Genomic DNA, 24056 nt, shown 5'->3' on the forward strand with positions numbered 1-24056 from the left:
AAGAAGAAGAGACAGTGGAATGGAAAAAGCTCTGGGTTCATAAGGAGAACCTGTACAACCCTCTCATACCTCCTACAAACCACGTGCCCCTCTCATCTTAGTCACTCGTGTTTCTGTATAAATTGGGGATAATGCGGTCAGCCAAACTCACAGTGTTGTTGGGATGGTCACATGAGATACTATATTGGAAGGACATGACCCACATCAATTGCTGGAAATCTCTTGCAGATTATTAACATTTGATATGCACATGGCCCCAGGGAACAAAGATCTCTTACAGTCATAAAGGGAGATACATAGCCCATGGAGTTCTCCCCCAGGCCCATCAAGGGCCCATAAAAGCATGTCCACTGCAGGATTGTTTGCTGGAGGCCACGGGGACAGGGGACATGTGAGGCAGGTGCAGGCAGCTGTGGAGTGCTGGGCAGTAGTGAGAAGCGACAGATTCAATGGGAATACAGCCATGCGGTGGATCTTGAAAGCACAGTGCTAAACGAAAAAACTGAAAGTCGCAGAAATCAGGAAAAAAAAAAGGAATTAAAAAAAACCTAAAAATCAGAATGTGATCTATGACATTACCACTGGCACAAGCTAAAGATAATACCCACAAAATGATAACACGCATGCAGTTTGCCAGGACATATAAAAACACACACATTAAGTGTAATGGAATGGTTGACCCTCGGGGATGGAGGGCAGGAGAGAAAGTGTGGGGACAAAAGGGAACAAATATGCAAGCAAAGCATGCACCATGGTCTTCCCACCTCTCTGCTGCACCACAGAACAAAAACACCTCCCCCCAAGAATCGACTTGAAATGGAGGTAATTAGTAATTACTGGGTGTGATGCTGACAATTCAAAGTGGTGAACTAAACTATTCCTATCAAGGGTGGTTTTTTATGCAGAATTCTTTAGGAGTAAAATGCTGCTGTTTATTAGGTCAGTGTTTTCTCTCAAAGCCTGTTCTCCATATTCCAGTCCCTAGAGATATTCTGGAAAAAAAAAATAAGTCCTGTGGTCAAATAAACACTGCATACTGAATTTCCCACTTGGAGATTTTCCAAGCGCGTTGTTACATGAAAGGCTCTGAGATATCCTACACTAGAGAGACCTGCGTTCCTTCGACAGCCCCAGTGTTTTCAGCATTTGACTAAGGGGGGACGCTCCCCTTTTCTTTTCCATGTAGCAGTTATTATTGTTAGTGGCAATGGTCCCAAGGACACGCTGTGGGAAACACATTAGCCTGTTGACGGATGGGAGGCAGGACATTCCGAGTCCCGCACACACCCACCGCTCACATTCCTCCCCCTCCTTCCTAGAGCAGCTTCATGGTCCTTAGAGTGCGTCACTCCTAAGTCCCTTGGACCCAATGTCTCAATAGCAGCTCTGCTATGGTCTGAATGTTTGTTTCCTCCCTAAATTCATATGTTGAAATCCTAAATGCCAAGGTGACAGTACTGGAAGGTGGGGCCTTTGGGAGGTGATTAAGTCATGAGAGCAGAGCCCTCTTGAGTGGGATTGGTGCCCTTAGAAAAGAGGCCCAAGGGCGCCCCTTCACCTCGTCCGCCATGTGAGGACGCAGCAAGAAGGCGCCGTGTGTGAACCAGCAGACACGTCCTCCCCAGACGCCAAACCTGCTGGTGCCTCGATCCTGGACATCTCAGCCCCCAGAACTGTGAGAAATGAGCCTTTGTTGTTTGTGAGCCCCTCAGCCTATGGTACTTGTTGTAGCAGCCCAAACAGACTAAGACAAGCTCCAGCTGATTATGTCAAAGATAAAACTCTCTCTCCCTTGGCTGTGTTCAGCCTCCTTATTATGGCAGAAGCTCCATTTTGTCCCAGAATTCGAAGCCAGCGTAGCGACTGATGCTGACTCATCTCTTATTCCTTAAATCCATGACTTATTTGATTCTACTGCATTTCTGCTATGGAACATTTTCTACATAAAATCCTCCCTCTTTTCCTTCCATTTATGAGGATCCAAATCACTGTTATCTCTCACCTGAGCTAATTGAATGTTTTTTGTTTATTTGTTGGTTTTTGTTTTTAATTTCATCCTCTCCCTGCCTCCCTCAACTTGCCCGTCCCTACTCTGGGCACCTGCACAACTTTCTTCAAATAACCCCCCTCCTTAGCACCAGTTCTGAGGTCTATCTCATCTCCTGCCACTGCAAGGTTGTCCTCTCTATTAACACCCCAAACAACACATTTTCTTAGCATACCCTCAACCTCTACTCTCCCTCTTCCTATCTCAGCCGAAACCCCTAAACTCTCTCCCCTGCATATGGGCCACAGGCCACCTGCCATCTCTCCTTTTTTAGGTAGGTATAGAGCTAGTTAATGTTTCCCAGTGAGCACACTCAATATAGAGACTGGGGTACAAGAGGGAAATTCAACATGTCACAAACGGTCACAAAGCAGGAACATGTGCTCTATAAAATAGCAGAAAGACCATGTGAAACAAACCCAGAGAAACAGAATGCACGAGCCGCAAATTGCAAGGACATGATTCTGACAAATGACTTGAGAAAGGAAGCCCAGAGGCTGAAGGGCTGGTCCCAGGGAGAGGAGAAGGACAAGTGTAGACTCAGCGAAGAAGAAAGCAGAAGTCAGCAAGAGTCCTAGACAAAGAAGACAAAATTTATGTGAAACACAAAGGCGGCCACAGTGAGCTGGTGGGAAAGAGGAAACTTGGAGGGGGCTGAAAGCAGAATCGAAAAGCAGACACATAAATTGTGAAGGGTTTGGCAGAGAAGGCTGAGATAAGAGGAGACGGACTTCCGGATGGGAACTACTGGGAATTTATTAAAGCAAACTGGATTTGTGGTTCAGTGCAAGCATTCGTTGATAATGGAGCTAGTTTGGTAAAAAAATGTGCTCACTGGCTTCGCCAACAGGAAGTTAGAGGCAAGGTCACTGGGGTCTCACATTCCAGTCAGAAATGTGTGGTTCGCATGGATCAGTTGGGTTCCAGAGGAGAAGAAGAAGTGTAAAGTTCATCTGAGTTCACTCTCAAGAGTTGAAAACAAGAAGTAATGGCCACCTAATCATGGTCAAAAGGGAACAATAAAGCATTGCTATAACATGTCCTCCAAAGGCAAGATGGTATGGCCCTGATGGAAAACAGTTCCTCAAAAAATTAAAAATAGAATACCATATTACCCAGCAATTCCCCTTCTGGGTATATGCCCAAAAGAATGAAAAACAGAGTCTCAGGAGGTATTTGCGCTTCCATATTCACAGCAGCATTATTCACAATAGCTAAAGAGTGGAAAGAACTCGTGTGTTCACCCACAGATGAATAGATAAACAAAAGTTAGAATATACATACAATGGAATATTATTCACCCTTGAAAGGAAGGAAATTCTAACACATGCTACAACATAGATTATTGAGGACGTAATGCTAAGTGAAACAGGCCAGTCACAAAAGGACAAATTACTGTATGATTCCACTTATACGAGATACCTAGAGTAGTAAAATTCATAAAGACAGAAAGTAGCATTGTGGTTGCCAGGAGCTGCAGGGAGGGGGACCAGGGAGTTAGTGTTTAATGCAAAGAGTTTCAGTTTTGCAAGATGAAAAAAGTTCTGGATGTGAATGGTAATGACAGTTGTATAACAATATGAATGTACTTATTGCCACTGAACTATACAATGAAAAAGTTAGGATGGTACGTTTTACGTTATGTGTGTTTTACCACAATAAGGAAACATGTCCTCCATGGCATCCCCAGTGCTTGGAGCTGACCAGGAAGCAGGAGACCATCGATCCCCCAACAATGCATCATAGCGTTCTCCTGCAGGCCATGTTGGAGAAGCATGAAGACCCCTTCCACCTACTCAGGTGAAACCTTTCGTCTACGGGTGTTAGTCGTGGGTTCTCGGGCCCTGAAGCCCTGGTGCTCATTAACAGGTACAGATTTGGAGGAGGGTGGACTCGGGATGCTAAGTGTCCTTCCAGGTTGGAGATAGAGTATCCCTGTGGGCTTCCAAGCTGAGGAGGACAAAGAACTGAAGCTTCTTGCTCATGGGATGGTCTGAAAAACCCAAACTCTAGCAGGGAAGTCTAAGACTTTGGGGAAGCAGCTAAGAATATTTAGGCTGAAGTCTTTTGGAAGAATCTGGTAGCCATCTCCCTCATCGGTAACAAGCTGTGGTCTGGCAGTGGGACAGAGCAGAGAACTTGAAGAGTTACAAACCACCTTCAGTGGAAAATGGAAGAGCCATTCAACAGTTGCCTCTTTGGTGGTTAATGTGCACCAGGCACCGCATCGGCAATGGAAAAGTTGGAGGCGGACGCAACCCAGGGAGAACCTGCATTTCCTTCCTGTAGCGGTCCTGTTGTGAAGGGCGGTAGTCTCGATTCGATACCTGCGCGCCCACTTCCCCTGTAGTATCAAGTGGTAGCAAGAGGTGCAAGTGTGCATTGCAACACAGAAGACAACAGTCTCCACGTCCACCTAACATACAACCATTCACCAGCCATAGGTTCAGGGCAAAGGTTAGTAGGTTCCTCTTTAAACAGAAGCAAAAAAAAAAAAAAAAAAAAGTATCATCTGCTAACAGTACCTCCTTAGTGGTTAATGTGGGGAGGCTGGAGAATGTGTCAGAGAGTCAGACCTTTATAAATAGGCCTATAAACTGCAAGCCTTACCCAGGGTAGAAAAACTTCATATAGTGGGTTGCAAAATTCTTGCAGCTTGAGGGTGAAATGGGCGAGAAGTTGTTAGGAGCATGATCTTGAGACATAAAGAATAATCAAAGAACTTATTTTAGTAGTTAAGTTTACATTATCTGCCCCAGGCATGTCGGCATCATAAAACTCAGTGGTGCCTTGCTAGGGAATTACTTTGTGTGCATAGTTTCAGAAATGTTACGCACATACGGGTGATCAGCGATAATAGGAGTGCATAGTAAACAACCCAAACTTTAAAAGATTCAAGAGTCCTGAGGAAGAAAGGAGAATATGTTCCAGTTTAAAGATGAACTTTGATTATTTAAAATTTAGTAGAATTTCAAATGTATGTGGGGTGGTGTATGACTTTTTTTGTTTAAAAATTTACACTAATATCTGGAGTTAATTTGGTTTTAGACATTTAGATGCCTTTATCTTTTTGCCCTGTGTGGGTCACAAGATTTAGAACTGATTTTTTTTAATCATCAGGCCTTTCTGAGAACTTGCTTGGAAAAAGTTTCTTTGTTCATAAAATAATGGTCAAAGAGGAACTTTGAACTCTATGTGAATTGAGAATTCATTGCTTCTTTGAATTTAGTAATGATTTTTTAAAAATTATGAAATCAAAGATGGCTTGTCATTCTTCTTTTGGGATAAAATAGAAATGCTGTTTACATTCTCAATTAATTAGAGTTAACAGCCACAAGAATTGGTAAACGTGTGCAACTTTTGAGATTGTCTATGCAAAGGAGTTCTTGACAAAAGATATATGTGTAAAGCCTATGTTATCTGGACCTACTTCCAGATGGGAGAATGTCTTGACAAATGTCACAATGATTCATGACTGCATTACATAACTCTACTATGCATTTTGGGTTGAATAACTTGGATTTGGTGCAGGTACAGTTCAATTAAATATGGAATTTATTTATGTGAAAATATTAGCTAGAAATAAAGCTTTTATGCAACTTTAATTTGAGACATTCTATTGTTTGGGAACACATCTGTGCAGAGCTGTCATTTGGGGGATGAAGAAGTTATTGATGCTATATTTGATTGTCATTGATGGAGAATGAATTCCCTTCTACCCTAAGCCTGATAATACTGTTCTCAGCGGTGAACTTGGGACATGAACGTCAAGGAATGCAAAACTGAAAATCTGTGGCTGAGCCCCCAGCCTCTGCATTCCTCTGTTCTTCCCAGCCAGGTGCTCCATCTCCCACCTGCAGCCCCAGCCCTGGGCCCGGAAGCTGGAACAACCTCCAGCCTGGCCACCGGGGACAGCTTTCTCAGCCTGAATCTGTTCCAGCCGGGACAGACCTTTTCTCCCCACCTGATATTGGGGATTGGGTCTGGTTTCTGAGACCTGGGCCTCACATCACACCCTGAGTCTTAGAGCCGAGTGTCTATACCTGATTCATCCCGGGGCTCCTCCCCACCCTGTGTGTGCTCTCACCAGACTCCTTTCTCAAGGCCAGGTGCCCCTCAGGGTCCTGAACCACCCACAAGTTGGGCCCTGATGCCCACTGTGGGCTCCTTGATGGCTGTTTGCTGGTCGCCTGACTATCGACCAGCTGACACCCTCTGTGGGCAGCTTTCTCTTGGACTGTCCACTGTGGCCAGTGTTTGCTAGGATGGGGAACTGCCACCTTCTTACCCTTTACCCATGTGCTGGAACAAGCTGTCAACACAGCATCCTGGTCAGTTTCCTACACCCAGCCCACCTCCAGTGAATGGGCTACTCCCAGTTTCTAGGCCATTCCCCCTGCTGCCCCGTCCCCCTGGCAGTAAGCCATCAGCTGGCCGTGCCCATCTGACATAGGTTATCCACTGAATTACTGGGATGTTTACACCCAATGCAAAATCTTACAGAGAGCTTTAGACAATCAATTAATATATTTTTGTAAGCTTCTTAGCTTGAAAGATTCTGGGCTAAGGCTGGGAAATAATTTCAAAATAGTTGAATGTGTGATTTTAAAGAATAAGAAGGAAGGTGCTACGGGGCAGGAGGCGCCCACCCTGGGCCCACAGTCAGGAGCAGAAGCCTCGTCTCGGGAGGAAGGTGCCTCAGCTTGAACCCTGCTTCGCTGCCAACGATCTCACTGATTTTGTCAGAGGTTTCTCAGAACCTTAAACCATAAAGGGGGAAACACAGGGGCTTGTGTTATAACAATTTTCTAATGTAGACTGATAGGGTTTGTGCCAACTAGTATATAACTAGAAAGGACTTCAGATATCATCTGGCCCTTTGCTTTTCAAATTGCTGATCTTGACTCACTAGTGGTTATGAAATCAATTTAATGGGTCGTGACCGACTTGTATTTATTTTTCACAAATGGACTAGTTCAAAGTGATTCTTATATAGTAAATACAGTATTATTTTGTAAAACTTTTATTTCAATTGTACATGTGTGTAATAGATCCCAATATAGCTAACACATTATGTACTGAGGCTCATAATTAAAGTGTCAAAGTCACTGATCTAGTCCAAGTTCCTCATTTTAGATCTAAGAAAACTGAGGATCAAAGTGGGGAGTGATGGCCCTAAAATCCATGAAGCTAACAAGAGGTAGATAGAAAAAGAGTCAGAGTTGGGATTTTAACCCCAGATTTCTATTGTAAGCTATCATTCTCTGTCAGATGTTTCTACCCAAAGAAGAGGGAATTGATATGGGCTCTCAATCTTTATGAATGTGGGTCACAAAGCTCTGGACAGGGATAGTCATTGCAATATACAGCAACTATCAAACCTATACATTGTTACAGAGAAAGGATGGGGGAAGATGAAGTGGTGTAAAATAAATGGACCAAAAGAAGAGGTCAGAAGTCCAGAAAATTAGGTAATCTTCAAAAGCATCTTTGGATCAAGACTAGGAAACAAAGTGGTCTTAAATCATAAGAAAGGATGGAAGCTTTGTAGCAAGACCCCATTTGGTATAACAATAGCTCATGATAGTGGCAGGTAAGGGTGATGAATCTATTAGAAGTTCATTCAAGAAAAGTGAGGCTCGAATAGAATGTCTCTATTTCTTTTTGGTCTAAGTTGCTTATTTATCTGAGGACAATTGCCCCTTTGATAACTCTACCTATTAGGCAAAGCTCCTAGACTGGTGATAGTCATCCTGCTAACAACTTTCTTCCTGTCCTCAAAGGCCTCCTAAAACAGCCTGTTAATGTCAGAGCATACACTTTTACAAAATCATGTCCTCCCTAAGACGCAATAACACTTTAATAAAGTCACTCATTTAAAAATGTGCTCTTACAAGCCTAGTGTTAGTGATTAATCTGTTTTGGCCAGTGAGAATATTGATATCTAACACACTGAATGATTCTCAGTAATTATGGTCCACAAACCATCAAGTCTCACATTAACCTTGGTTCCACCAAGGTATACCTTGCATGGATGTATTTGTGATTTATGGTTTTACCTGCAATTCCTGTCTCCCTGAAAGGTATAAAACTGAACTGTAACCTGACCGCCTCCGGTATATTTTCTCAGGACCTCTTGAGACTGTGTCTCTCTAGGCCACGGTCACTCATACTGGCTCAGAGTAAACCTCTTTAAATATTAAAAAAAAAAAAAAAAAAAGATTCCAGACTCATATTACTTGAAACTGGAGATACTCAGTTTTATTTTCAACATTTTCATAAAAGACAACTTTTACCAAACTAGAGGACCCAAATATTGCCACAGCTTCTTGCTCAGAGATGTTAGGATAATTCAGGATTTCTGTGCTTAATTCCACTGTTTCAGGGATGCTGTATTTTCTCAATGATGATGGTATATTTTCATTTTCATCAATTCCTCTTAAAAGTGTGCCATCTTTCTAGGTCAAACACTTGGTAAACGAGCCTCACTCTGAGGCTTGCATTGTGTATCAGCAGCAGAAACTTAGAACTGACTCCTAAGCATCAGTGTCTGGGAGACCCTTCCGCAGTGATGGCTTCATTCCCACCGTTCTTCCACGTCCACAAGGACAGCTGCCAAGCACAGTCCCACTTAAAAACGAGTGCAATCTCCAGATGTCAGCGGCCCAGTTTGAGTGTAAATACTTGTATTTTCTTGAACAAATCAGGAATGGTTTCCGCCTCTCCCCATCCGCAACCACATTTTTAAGCCCAAGGTATTCATGTCTCATGTGTTCTAAGTCAAAGAATAATCGTGTGATACAGCAGTGGTTCAAAGGTTGAGTCCTTCAAAGCCCTTCAATTCCCGCGGTTCTCTCGGTCTGTGGCAGGAGGCCAGGAAATCTCCCACAGTGGATGACACAGCCATCCACCTGTATTCAGTAAACCCTCTCTATGCTGTTCTTCAGTCCCATCTAAACAGTACATAAACACATGGTTAAGAGCTCTTATACGAAACGTTTTCACACCTTAGTCACTTCCGGAACACAGACTCTCCTAATGGATGGGGCCGTGGAATCTGAGCTTTAAAAAGTGTTGAAATGACCTTGTTATTTTCATTGCTGATGCCACATGCTTTTCCATATGTATCCCAAAGTTCTCAACTTCCTCGCTGCCTGGTGACAAGGTGCTATTAGTTCATGCGTGCTAGCTAATTAAATAAAAAATGGTGCTAAAAACTTCCAAGTTGGAGGCATATGAGACACCTCCCCCTCCTGTGGTGTGAACTTTGAAGCTGAGTGCCAGGCCTCTCATACCAAAGGTTTATTTGTTTGCTAAACTGATTTGTTCAGTACAAGGACCAAAGATTCCCCAGGAGATAGAAGCTTTGGGTTCTGACACTTGCAAAGACGTTCTTAGAACAGCCCACTGCTGCTAGATAGAGAAGCTGCACACACGCTGTCCAAATGAGAGTATTCAGAGGGACACTGGCCTGAGATCAGGCAGTGCAATAGAAGAGAGAAGTCAGAAATACATACAGAAATGAATAAGTGATGAAAGTGACATTTCAAATCAGTTGGAAAAGGATGAATTTCCAGATGGAACTCCACCACTTAGGAAAATAAAGGTGGGTCTCCACCTCCATCTTTACCTTCCAATAAACTCCTAATATATCAAACATCCTCAATTTTAAAAATGAAATTAAAAATACTAGGAAAATGGAAGTTTAAAAAAAATTCTTGGTGGAAAAAACTTTTCTGGGTAAGATACATAATGGACAAACTGTTAAAATCAATTAAATTCAACAACACAAAAACAAATGTTTTCTGATTGGAAAAAATACATAATAAAGTCAAAGACAAGTGATAAAAAGGAGAAAATATTTGCAACATATATGAAATATAAACAGCTACTTTATTTTTATTTTTATTGTTTTGAGACAGAGTCTCGCTCTGTTGCCCAGGCTAGAGTGCAGTGGTGTCATCATAGGTCACAGCAACCTCAGACTCCTGGGCTCCAGCGATTCTCCTGCCTCAGCCTCCCGAATAGCTGTGACTACAAGCCACTATGCCTGGCTAATTTTTCTATTTTTTTGTAGAGAAGGGGTCTCACTCTTGCTCAGCCTGGTTTCGAACTCCTGGCCGCAAGTAATCCTCCCACCTCAGCCTCCCAGAGTGCTAGGATTACAGGTGTGAGCCACTGTGCCTAGCCTACTTTCTTTAATATATACAGAGCTTGTACAAATTGCAATTTGCTTCTACAAATTTCTCTTCTACAAAGGGCAAGTTTGAGCATCTTTTGATCAATAACCCAACAGAAAAGTGGCAAAGGAGTCCTCAGAAAACAAAATACAATGGATTTTAAACATATGAAAACTACAAAAAAATTAAGCCTATGAAAAGATGCTCAAACTTGCTCATAATTAGAGAAATGAAATTAAAACTACACCAAAATGGCAGCAAATGGCAAAGATTTAAAATTGTGACCACACATTTTAATGGAAAGCATGTAAGGGAACAAGGTACTCTCATATGCTTTTTTATGGGGGTGTAAATTAATATAATCCCTAGAAACAGCAATTTAGTAATAATTATCAAAATAAAAAATCTAGACAAACTTTGTCCTAATAATTCAATTTCTAGGAATTTATTGTACATATTTACACAAGACAGCAATGATGTGTATATGACAATAGTCACTGCAGGATTATTTATAAATATAAAAGATGTTCATCAATCAAGAATTTGTTTTAAAAATTAGGATAACGTCCATATAATGAAATCCTTAAAAAACAGAATATCTTTTAACAAGACTGAATGTAAATGTATTGGCCTGGCACGGTGGCTCACGCCTATAATCCTAGCATTTGATAGGCCGAGGCGAGTGGATCGTTTGAGCTCAGGAGTTCGAAACCAGCCTGAGCAAGAGAGAGACCCCGTCTCTACTAAAAAAATAGAAAGAAATTATATGGACAACTAAAAATATATAGAAAAAAGCCAGGCATGGTGGCACATGCCTGTAGTCCCAGCTACTCGGGAGGCTGAGGCAGAAGGATTGCTTGAGACCAGGAGTTTGAGGTTGCTGTGAGCTAGGCTGACGCCACAGCACTCTAGCCAGGGTGACAGAGCGGGACTCTGCTTCAAAAAAAAAAAAAAGAATGAATGTATCGACATGGAACAATTCCCAAAATCCCATTACTGAACAGAGCAAGGTAAAGAACAGCATATATCACATATCATTCATTTGAGTGTAAAGAAATTGGTAACAGAGTGGCTAGGGGGTGTACTCTTTTGTGCAATGTTTATGTTTACCTACTTATAACTTAGTGTTCTAATGGGAGTATATGAGATTATGCAACAAAGATGACTTCATGAAGAGACTCAGGGATGCAGACGTCACTTACCAAAACAGAGTGGCCCACGTGATGGGGGCCGGGAAGCACAAAAGTCAAGTTCAACAAGTGGGAGCTAAGTTTATACTAAAGATCAAAGCTAAAGTGATGTGAGGGCAGGAAGAAAGGGGGATGAGGCTAAACAAAAGCAGAACTACAGAGCAAGCACTTAAAAGACAAATGAGATAAAGGGAGCTTTGAAAGAGGCCCTTTAGGAGTTTCTAATGAGCTGAACTTAGGACGCTGTGCAAGTATTTGTAATTAATAGTAATAGCGTCATAAAGGCTTGTCATCTACTGGATTACAAAGTCAATTACAAGTCAGAGGGGGCATAATCTCTATTCTGTTTTATATTCAATCACCAGTGTATGATGATTATGTTGATACTGTTCTTGTAGGGTTTGGGAAGGAATATAAATCCATCTTGGGGCTCATTCTCAGACTGAAGGGGATAACGAGTAGTCATTAATTGATGAAGGTTATCCAAAGCCATGAAGCCATGCTTTCTTCCTGTGAGGTGGCCAGTGCTGCTGCAGAATTCAGAAGAGTTCTTATCAAGGACCTTGAATCAAAGCCGCACAGGTGTACACGCCAGCCCACCTGCTTTACATTCAGGTTCAAAGAAGGCAGAGAGAGCATGTATGTCTTTTATACACACAGAGCCTGGCAAAACAGCCTACATAATTAGACACTTGGTGAAGACATTTGGTTCTCATTGATAGTGGCGGTGGTGGTGGTGGTGGTGACATGGTGACGTGGTGATAATAAACCTTGATGTTGTCAACTCCTCTTGACAGAAACCTTCTCCGGCACTCTCTTCCCCGTAGCAGTGAGTGGGAGAGGAAAAGAGTAAGGAGCTAATTCCCAGTTTCAGGCCCTGAACCCAGACTGAGTTGCTAGATGACAACCAGATAAAAAGCATAGTCATCACGTTTGGCTTTCAGGCCCAGAGCAGCGAGGGGACCGTCCCTGCCCGCACCTCTCTCAACATTCAGTGTGGTGCAGCCATGCAGGGGCCTGAGCATCTCTGTACAGCATCAACAGCATGTTTCATTTGACAAACGATGACTCAATCTATTATTTCAATTTTTAGGAGGACCAAGCTGGGATTTAATACATTTCCTAATAACAAAAATCATCTAAAAATTAATGTATTAATAATTTAAACCAAATTGTTTCCTGAGAGTCTTTGTTGTGCGTGCAACAGAGTACATCTTTGACATTCGCAAATAGTGAAACTATTTTGCTAAAATGTAAGCAGTAAAAGATAACATTTAGAGTTAGAAAGGATCTTAGATTCAAACTAGTTCAGCCCTTTCATTGGTATTCCACCACGCTATTGCCTCTAAATCTAGGAGTGGACACATTTGACAAGAAGTCAGCACTTTATGCTCATCTTTTTTTTCTAAAGGAGAAAAAGTTGATAGCTTTCTATGAAGAAATTATGCCATCACTTTTCTTTTTTTCCTTTTCACCAGGAGTGGGAACAAAGTGAAGATGATACTGCAGTTCTGATCTCTTCAACCTCATTTGAAATCATTCTCTATGATTTAGCTTTTCTTGAAATGAAAAGGATAAATTGCATTAACTTAGTTAAAGTTGGGGGGGAAAGTTGATTGGACATCCTGTTGTCAAGGAAACCAATTCTCTCCCCCTCTCTCTGTCTCTCTCCATCTCTCTCTCTCTCTCTCTCTCACACACCCCAGTTAATACGGCGCCCTTTAAACTCATCTGACATTTTAAAATTATTTTAAAATACCCAAGGGTTCTACTCTGAAAATCTGTACAAGAAGTACTCAAGGGAAGTAATTCCTAGAATTCAAACTCAGGCAGGATTTTTTTCTAATTCTGGTGAAGCCACCATCATTCTGAGTCAGTGCTGTGTCTCAGAAACATAGGAGACGGTCTCCAAGGTCAGTGCCAAGTCAGCCACAGAATGAGACTACTGGAAAGAGAGAGCTGGGATGAGAACTTTTAAAAAGCAATAGAACAGCATGAGACTAAGAGAAACGTAAACAGTTCAATCCCTTGAGCCTTTATTGAGTGCCGATCATGCTTAAAACAAGCTATGCACTAAAAAAAAAAAAAAGGTAAGTAAAAGCCAAGTTAAAAAAGATCTTAGAGAGTGAGGTAGATTTGCTTATTATTTACAGATATGCACTGCTGCCCCGGCCGTCCATCAGAGGAGACCACCTCCCTGCTCCATCAGTGTCAGGCTTGGCCAGGTGACTTGCTTGGGCCTCACAGGGGCCACAGTATGCCTCCTGCCCTGATTTTAGATTTGGTCATGTAACTTGGTTTGACCAATAGGATGTAAGCTGAGATGATGCGGCAGAAACTTGAAACGTTCTTGCACCATTGGGCTTGCTCTCTCGAGCCTTTGCCTTTACCACAGGAAGAACGTGCCAGGTGAGCCTGGTCTTCCAAGAACGAGAGACGTGGGGTCCAGGTGCCCCAGGTAAGCCCCTCCCTCCTCAATAATAAATTGCTGTTTATCTCCCTGAGTTTTGGAGTAGTTTGTCATGCAGCAATGGCAAACTAATACAGAGAGCATCTAGCACAACACCTTAATTTATTACTTTTTCAGGGCCACATAGCAAACCAAAACGTAGGTAAAAGAACTTGGCCCAAACCGTGGGTCTCCTGGGTAGGGCCATTTCCACAAAGAGAACAAGCCAATTCCTTTCAAAGATGGGCCCTGGGAGAACAGACATCAGGAATTCTTGCAAACAACCTTCAGGCTTGCAAACAACCAGAGCCCATTAACACAAACATTAGCAACACAAGAGAACTTCAATGCACCTAAAAAAGTTACCACTGACCTGGAGGTCTAGAGAAAGCTACCTAAAAAATCTCCCCGCGGCTGAGAAGCAGCTGTGTGAAAACAGACTAAAACGATGAGGACTCCGTGATGAAAGACACGTGGAGAATCAACACAGCTCAGGCCTGTTACGCCTTGAGCAGAGTGAATGTCTGCACATGGGTCTGTTCACCAGATTCTGGGATTTTAGAATCAGAGGAGCACACTCTGAAGCATAGAGGGAAAATCCAGGAAAAACAAAGGGAAGGGCTACATTACTTTACATGGCTGAGAACTAGGGCGACCATGTGTCCCAGCACATCCGGGGCAGTCTTGGTGTACACGGTCCCGGGGTGGTTATTAATAGCACTTCCTTTCCCTGGCAGAAGGGAACTGGGTTGGCTGATGAATTACGCGGTCGCACAGCCGCAGCCTCTCCCAGGGGGTGGGAGCACTCGGGTCCAAGTGCGGTTCATGGGCAAAGGTCTGGCGGGGCTGTTTGCGCTCTGAGGCACGGAGGGCCACCCTGTCCCGTGGTGGCACACCCTGGGCACAGTGGTGGGAGGTGATAATGCCTCCGGCTCGGGAAGGCTGTAAAGCCTGGGACGCGGCGCTCTTTCAGGCCGGCGTGGCGTCCCCCTGGGCGGCCCAGACTCTTCTCTGGAAACCTCGTCTGGACGGCACAGCACCCTCTTTGTGGGCCCTCAAACACAGAAACACACACGACAGCCCTACTCTTGTCATTACTTCCACGTCAGCTCGACACACAGACACCGAAACACAGCGTAGAGTTAGCAGAGAACCCGCGTTTGCGTCTTACCCGCACAGAGGCCCGTACTGCCTGCGGAGCTCCAGCTGGCTCTCCCAGAGGCCCTGAGGAAACACAGCGCTGGGGTGAGAGGAGGATTGAGCAAAATTCCCATTATTCAAACTTATCCAGAAAAAAAATCTGGAACAGCAAGAACATGATTACATAAACAATAAAAAAAGAATTGAAGTGATATTGGTTTCAAGTACTTTGGAGTATTGGAATAAACAAATGGCTTTTTGAAAACCATTGCCAAGTAAAAGTCCCGGGCAGCTCTGCTTCAATGGATCATGGGGACCTCAGTGATTTGTGTATAATTTCTGCTAAAATATTTGACAACGTTTGCCTTCTCAACTATAACTTTTCCCTCTGAGATTTGGTTTATTTTATTATTATTACTTGGCCATGCCCCTTTTCACTGCCACTATGTGTATAAACTTCCACTGAATCTATTTCAAATTATCACAAGTTCTAAATTATTATGATCTGTCTAAGTTAAACTTTAATTAAAATCAATATAGTTTTGGCTGGGCACGGTGGCCCATGCCTGTAATCCTCACACTCTGGGAGGCCAAGATGGGAGGATCGCTTGAGGCCAGGAGTTCAAGACCAGCCTGAGCAAAAGCAAGACCCCGACTCTACAAAAAATAGAAAAATTAGCTGGGCGTGGTGGTGTGTGCCTGGAGTCCCAGCTACTTGGGAGGCTGAGGCAGGAGGATCGCTTGAGGCCAGGAGCTTGAGGCTGCAGTGAGCTCTGATCGCACCGCTGCACTCTAGCCCAGCTGACCGAGCAAGATCCTGTCTCAAAAAAAAAAAAAAAAAATCAATATATTTGAAACATAAGAACCTTACAGTAACTTTATAGGGGACAAATTTTATAACAGGAAAGGAGTACACCTAGAGATACATGTGGAAGAAGGAGGGTGGAGGGTTGGAAAATGCTAGACCCATGTGCTGTAGGGACAGAGTTGTGCAGGCAGATGGAGTGTGTGTGCAGGTGTACATGGGGGGTCACGTGGGTTGGAAGATGCTAGATCCATTACTCGGTGGGAAGGGAGTATACCTGGAAATACACAGGCATGAGTCAGGATGGGGGTGGGGCATGGAAAATGCTAGATTTGTATTGTGAGAATGGGGTGTGTGGGCAGATCCGTAAGGGGTACAGTGGGGGTGGTGAGCTGGGGGTTAGAAGAGGTCGATGTCCATGTCCCATTCTCATTAAATCTGCTGAACGTCACAGTGTAAGCTTGCTGTATACCAAGGAAAGCGTATATGGATACAAAAATAGTGGCTGAAATGACTGTGCTCTAGAAAGGACTTGGCAGGGTGTGTACATGCAGGATGACGAGCTGAAAAGGAGCAAATGTGGAAACCGTCCGGAGGCAGGAGCCCGGTGCTCTCCCCACAGTGACAGTTGCACTGTTTTCCTCAAAATGTTAGTACCAACTTAATTACTCAACCAAACACAACTGATCAGTTCCACCCCCACTCCCAGAAATGTGTGAAATATATTTTCTTTAAATTTCCTATCTGGTTTGTTGTTCTGTCTTGACACTTTCAAATTTCTTCACACTTGTTTCAAGGGTCTCACAGGAAGCCTCAGTGGGATATTAATAGTTGTTTGTGGGCTGAAAAGTTGTGCACTGCCCACCCCAGAGAGCAAGATGAGAGAAGAAGGCATTTAAAAATGCTAGGACGAGAGAAGCAGCATAACAAATAGTGGGGAAAGGTGATGGACAGAGAAGGGGACAGAAAAGAGTAGAAAAGAATTGAGAAGGGAAGAAAAAGGACAGAAATAGCTAGTGTCATTTTCTATCTAGTGCAAGCACCAGCCTTTCCGGGGGTAGGGATGGGGGAAATCCTAAAGACATGTTGAAGAAATATTATCGAGATTAGCCCAAATTTAGTCCTTCCTGCCTTTGTTGGGCTTAGGGGCTCTCCGCATGCAGGATCTGTCACCTCCTGCAGTGGGTGTGTGGCAATGTCCCCATGAGTTAGCAGAAGAAACCAAGGGGTTTCTGAGAAAACCCATGTGAGAAAAAAATAACCTTAGAAGACAGAGTCCTGAGTCTGTCCCTACAAACGCCTGCTGACCGTTCCCACCAGCACAACACTCCGGCAAACCAAAGGCAACATACTTAAACTAAAATACACCTTCTTCTTAGAACTTTTATTTCGGTCAACCCACGGCTATTCTTCCTGTTACCCCAGCTCAAACTTAGACTCAGGTTTGATGCATTTTGCCTTGAATTCTCCACACCTGGTCAGTCCCAGAACTTCTTAATTTTGCCCCCAACATCCATCTCTCTTCACTATCATTGTCCCCCTGGGCCAAGCCCTAGGGTTGACACCTAGACTTCAGCCACAGTTGGATTCTACGGCCCTAACACAAATTCTTCTCGCTTGCAGAGTAATCTTCCATTTCAATGTCCCTCTTCTACTCAAAAATGTCAGTACACGTATAGTTCTTCACTCGCCTTTCCAGCCTGTCGGTAACCTGGCCACGTTGCTCGCACACGACCGCATTCCCACTGCTCCCAAACATGTCTGTGGCTTCTGCAGGACCCCCGTCTTCGGGAAGTCCCCAGGGTGCTTCCAGCCCTGACGATCACCCTCTCCTCTGAAGTAGGACCACAGTTACCATCTACGCCACCCAGCGTAGCGCTAGGGTACGCGTCGTCTGGTGTTGTACACCATTATCGGATGGCGCACTTGAGGGCACCGGGAACTTCTCCTTCTTCCACATTCTAGGGCTTAGCATATGTAGACATTCTAGGCGAATGGATGAGTGATTGGACGGCAGGAATCTTGCATCACATAAGATCGCGTGCAAGCAGACGAGGGCCCAGCCTAGGTGTGGGCGACCGGGAGAAGGGCGATGCTTCTCAAAGAAGCCTGTACCGGGCTCAGCACATTAGACAATGGAAGTCGGTGGGAAGGTAGCCCTTACCTGGCGGAAAAATGTCAGGTTTCCAATAAAAGGAGAAGGCTTGGGATGTCTGATGCCCAACTTCTCCAGTTTTGAGAATGCCGACGTGGAGTACCTGGGCAGGGGAAAGCAAATTTTATAAATGGAGAAATGAATGTCTGCGCTCATGCTTTTGGCTCCTAGGAATCTGAATTATTGAGTTCTCTGGAAGTAAAAGCAGAATGACATGTTTCCAGTTAACACATCTGAGGACTGAAAATGCAGAGGCCTGGAGCTGAGTGACTAGCACAGGAGTTCAGCGAATGCCATGATTGAGTGACAGGTTAGAGGTCAAGGATCCTGAAACTTGCCTTCGAGAAGGTGTTGCCCAACTGCCCCTCCCCCGCCTAGAATTCCTGTTCAAAATTGTTTTCAAAAATGCACCAGTTCACTTCCTTGGCCTCTAATTCTATCATGAACCATTGCTCAGAAGGCAAGGCAGAAAACAAACAATTTACCCCCTGTGCAAATCTGTGTATGTTCTTGGTCAAGACTGACCTCCCACAAACACACACATAATTTGTCCCTCGTCACATTCCATGGTCTAAATAGAGAAATATTAAAATGTAGAGATGGAGGAAACAGTCCCTGTAGAGGAGACTCTATCACCTACTGCCTTTAAGTCTTTGTTTTCTCGGCCTGCAACCATACGGGAAGCATATTTTCTTAACCAAAACTCAGGAAGCGTGGTCCGACAGATTTCTATGCCACTTTCCAGGAGAAAGCCGGCAGTCTGCAAAGTGCAGTGTGGCTGTCAAAACAGTGGAATTACTAGGGTATTTCAACAGTTTATGGGAACAGAGGGATAACACAGTTAAAGTCAGAACTGGCTTCGAAAAACCCGGACATATGGCTCTGATTCCTAAGCAGCAGCCAATTAGGTCAAAAGTTCAGTTAGTTTAAAAAAATTAATGAGTAAAACTGGGTGTTTAGCAACATGCAGAGATCAGCCAGATCACAATTTGGGGGCAAGGAAAAACACAGAGAACATCATTGCAATCTGGCTTCCCAGGAGCAGCGTAACTCAGACAAACACTGCTGTAAGAGGCACTCACTTATTAAAGAGATGGAATTTTGCTATATTCTTTAACTGTTCCCTTTCCCACCTGAAGTCCAATAAGGAGCACTCAAAATAAGAACATTGTAGCAAATACTCAGATATTCAGGGAAAAGACGACGCAATTTAACTACTGGTTTGCATTATTCTGAGCAATGGGTCTATTTTTAAAGTGGCCCCAAGGGAGAACCCAGAATGGGAAGGCAGGTTCTCCCCCAGGTCTCTCAAGATTTCCACTGCGTGGCTGCGTTATTAGGTTTGAATGAATTCCCAGAACATCGAATTTACGTCCACGTTCAAGTGTAATTACAAACCACACTCAAGAGCCATGTGTGAATGCCACGGATTAGTCATGCCAACGTTCCTCTTCATTAGCATGTGTCCCAAAGGTTGACGGAGCAGTTTGTAAAAGTTATTCTTTCAAGTAGACGGTGGTGTTTTAAATAATTCCCCTTACACCTAGGGCGAAAGACCAAAAAAGACTCGCCAGCCCACTTAACACTTTCCTTAACATCCTCGAATCAGGTGTCTATGTTCATTTCTTCATCAGTTTTTGTGAATTATTTTCTAAATGTACTCTCTAATGGGCAGAAAGAAATATGTAGATCTTGGACCACGTAATTGCATCTTAATTTTGTAATTAGATGTCTTGATTGTCTAAAGGACAAGAAGTCTGTGCCTAATTACGCATGCTAATTATTATGCAAGTCCATGCCCTAATTATGTGACTCCACTTATGAAAATACAGCTCGTGTGTCTCTGCACAAAATTCAGACATTTCCAAGCATATGGCAGCAGCAGAGAGAGTCCTGGACACAGCCACAAACTTCACTTTGCCACCTGGACTCAAGTATAGAACTTGAGCATCTTCAGCTGGAAATTGGCCAAATATTGCCGTCAGTAACTAGAGTCACTGTGCCCAAATCTTCAGGGAGAGGTCACCACCACTAGCTTTATGGGCAAAATTGCAAAGTGGGTTCCCTTTACCTCCCTCTCATATCCTTTTCTGCACCCCTGTTTCATACTCTCTGGTCCCAGGGTCCCCATGCTGCCCTCTGACTGTCTCAATAGACTCTTAACCCAAAACCCATGGACCCCATGTGTAATGGATTGAATTGTGTCACCCAAAAAAGATAAGTTGAAATCTTAACCTCCAGGACTTCAGAATGTGACCACATTTGGAAACAGGATCATTGCAAATGCAATTAGTTAAGATGAGGTCACACCAAAGTAGAGTGGACCCCTGATCCAATATGACTAGTGTCTTCATAAGAAGATGGAGGTGCACGGCGAGAATGCAAGTGGCTGAGAAGGCAGCCACTGGAGGGACGTGGCTGCAAGCCGGGGTACGTCCGAGATCATCCGCAAACCACCAGAAGCTGGACGTGGCAAGGAAGGACTCTCCCCTACAGGCTTCAGAGGGAGCGTGGCCCTGCTCACACCTCAATTTCAGGCTTCTAACTCCTAGAACTGTGAGGCAATAAACTTCGGGTGTTTTAAGTCACCCAGTTTGTGGTTCTTTGATATGGCAGATCTAGGAAAGTGATACATCAGGGATACCCATGAGTATTAGAGAGTCACTGAAAAGATTGTTTCAATTTTTTAAACTATCCTGTTACTTTAAAAATGGTCATCGTGAAAGAAATTTCTCTTTTATGTCCAATTGTGTCATTAAATCCTGTGCCATCCAAAAAAGTGCAGGTGGCCTGGGCTGCCGCCGCATCAAGCAGGTAATATTAATATGCAACTATCACACAATCACCATGCTGTGATATTTAGAACAGCTTTCCTTCGACGGGAATTAATGCAAATGTATCCCACAATTATGATTATGGACATCTGTCATTGTTTACATTAAGGATACTCAAGTTGGAAAATGACAACGGAAAGTATATAAGGCTTCAGATAGAGTCCTTTGGTTTTATTTTCACAACTAACGCAGTCATTAAATGCTACAGGACACGAATCCTGCCGTGCCGGTGGCACAACTTCCACTGTCCATTCTCAAAATAAATTGAACCTTATGGATCATTTTCAAAATAAGGTTCAATTTTTAAAGGCTGGAAAGTTCCCAGTATTTCATTTTCCTCAAGACAAATGCCCTCTCTTGGTGGGTTCAACGTGGGTGTTTAGTCCATTGTTTAGCCAAAGGAGCCACTCGTGATAATTTGGGGGATATTTTGTTGAAGTATGTGTTAAGGAGATGGTCAAACGGATTGAGGTTTGGAGCAAAAGAAGAAAATAGTGAAATGAGAGCTTGCCCTCCAGGCTGCCCCTCGCTGCATAGCTTAGCAGCCAGCTCCATGGCTCATTCATCCATCCTCGCTGTCACTATCAAAGAACTCCTACTTGGTGAGCTGCTTTTGGAAATTTCCAGAGGCTGCTAATGTCTTTGAAATGGTAAAAGATTCCTTTACTTCTCCTGGATAAAAATTGTGATGCTCCAAGAACAGGTGAAGCCCAGGGGTGCCAGGTAACCCACCTGTCCCGCTCTTTGGAGAAGAGAAGGCCTTTGTCGTGGTTACTGCATTGCTTTCAATGCACGTGGCTCTCATCAGCTTTGCCAGCAATTTCATAAAAAGTTGTGGCCATGCTGGAAGCTTTCTTAGAAACAAGGCCTTAAATTGTTGCCTTTTCAAAAGGTTTTAAGAAATGGGAGCAGAACATGAGGTTTGCTGAAGACACATCATGAAGTGCTTGGCAGAAATTTGGGCTAAAAGGCTAAAACTATGAGGGAGAAAGCCTATTCTCTTTTCTTCTATTGAAATTCTCTCTAGCTTTTTTCTCTGTTTTGTTTTTTTTTTCAAGTCTCCCTCTGTTGCCTGGGCTAAAGTGCAGTGGCATCATCATAGCTCACTGCAACTTCAAACTCCTGGGCTCAAGTGATCCTCCTGCCTCAGCCTCCCAATTAGCTGGAACTACAGGCACACACCATCACACCTGGCTAATTTTTCTATTTTTTTAGTAGAGATGAGGTCTCGCTCTTGCTCAGGCTGGTCTTGAACTCCTGACATCAAGTAATCCTCCTGCCTCGGCCTCCCAGAGTGCTAGGATTACAGGCATGAGCCACCACGCCCACCTCCTCTGTGTATTTTTTATATGTTTTTGTATTTATTTTTTTATATGTTGGAGAGCACATTCTCTATGTTTTTCTATTTCTTTATTTCTATTTCTCCATATTTTTGCTTTTTTCATTTAATATAAGGAAAAATATCTCCATGTTATTCTTTATGAATATTATTTTTATGGTTATACAATATTTCTCTTGTGGACATGTCACAATTTACTAAACTATTCATATTGTCAAATATTTGGGGTATATTCAATTTTTTAGCTAATTATGCTACTACAATAAGCCTCTCTGTGCATCAAGGTTTTCCAGAACTTTGTGCCTGATTTTCTAGACCTGAAATCCATGAGTCACTGGTTTTAAACATTGGTACACGATGCCAAATTGCCTTCCAGAAAATTTGTGCCAGCTAGTCCCACTGATGGTCTACCCATTTCACCAAATATGCTAATAAAATTTTTCCTAGTTTGGTATACATGTTAATTTATCTTGATATCTGCCTTTCTTTCCTGACTAGAGAGAGAGAACACTTTTTGCCATCCTTTCTTCTCTAATTTCAAAAATATTTCCCAACTTTGAAATTATTTCCTTCCTTCATTCCTTTTTTTCTTTCTCTCTCCCTCTCATTCCCAGCCCCATTTATCTAGCAGGCAGAATTGCGCTACCCCAGCTGATTAAACAATTAGTTGGAAAATGAGCAAGCACTGACAGGAGACTGCGAGCTGACGTATGCACACATTTGAACATGAAGAGCAAGATAAGCAGATGAATTCTAACAGTTTTCATTCATTTAGAAAACAGCTAACCGCAACCTTGTTAGTTGACTTTAAATGCCATTCTCTTCTCCATCCCTGCCCCATCCCTGCCCCATCCCTGCCCCACACCCACAAGAGCAAGTGTAAGGACAGAGGTTGTTCCAGTCATGCCTGAAGCCGGGTATTTCTTGGAACAAACGTGGAATAGAATTTACATGTGACATCTTCTCACTTTCCCTTCTAGCACCTCCCGCATCCTCACGGTCAGCCCTCTCCGTGCCCTGAGATCCCGCTCTCAGCTTGCCCTCGGGCTGGAAACCGTCTGGTGCACTTGTACTCATGTGTCAGTGGTAGCTAGGTGATCTCCTAAGATACAACCTGCAAACAAGAATGTTCATTTACTAATTTATAATGTTGGGTATTTTTTTTCCAGGAATAAGACTCTGACATCTCCTACTCAGAGCGTCTCCTTTCCAGGCACTGGAGAAGCCAAATCAATGATCAGAGGGTATGTGGAGCCGGTTCTGCAATGAGAGGTGGCTCATCAGAATAGGTGTCTCAGTGGGACCCTGATAAAATATCCTGCCCTGCAGCCAGGTACATCCCTCCGAGGGGTTGGCAAAGAGGCAGTGTGCTTGGCCCTGCTGGTTTATAATGCCACCTCTGTCACGCACGTTAGTAGCATAGGTGCTTGGGTGTATTCTCACCCATTTGTCTAGCTTTTGCCAATGCCTCACCATTTTAATCATTATAACTCTAAAGTACTTTTTTATATCTTACTTTCTCATATTAATTTTAGAATTAATCTAGTTTGATGAAAAAATACTGTTGGGATTTTTCTTGGAATTACATTAAATTTATAAATTAATTTAGAACATACCAACATTATTATACCATTAACTCTTCTCATCTATGAATGTGTTATATCTCTTCATCGATTCCATTCTCTCTGTTCTGCAGTAACATTTTATACTTTTATGCACAGAAGAGGATCTTTTTGCCATTTATGTATATTTGTTATGGGTACTGCTCATGTATAGGAGCACCATTTTTGTTAATGTCTATCTTTTTTTTTTTTTGAGACAGAGTCTCACTCTGTTGCCCGGGCTAGAGTGAGTGTCGTGGTGTCAGCCTAGCTCACAGCAACCTCAAATTCCTGGGCTTAAGCGATCCTACTGCCT

At 43.3% G+C, this 24056-nt stretch overlaps 1 protein-coding gene across 1 annotated transcript in view; it reads right to left on the reverse strand.

Annotated features, from left to right (window-relative positions):
- TBXAS1 (thromboxane A synthase 1) overlaps positions 1-24056 on the reverse strand; it is a 157691-nt gene that overhangs the window by 109264 nt on the left and 24371 nt on the right. Inside the window, exons 2-3 of the mRNA XM_045565287.1 lie at positions 17976-18069; positions 15038-15090 (exon numbers count right to left, since the gene is read on the reverse strand). Coding sequence (XP_045421243.1) covers positions 15038-15090; positions 17976-18069 — 147 coding nt within the window. The remainder of the gene's footprint in view (positions 1-15037; positions 15091-17975; positions 18070-24056) is intronic.

Source organism: Lemur catta, chromosome 11 (assembly GCF_020740605.2).
Source record: "Lemur catta isolate mLemCat1 chromosome 11, mLemCat1.pri, whole genome shotgun sequence".
In the NCBI taxonomy this organism is placed as follows: domain Eukaryota; kingdom Metazoa; phylum Chordata; class Mammalia; order Primates; family Lemuridae; genus Lemur; species Lemur catta.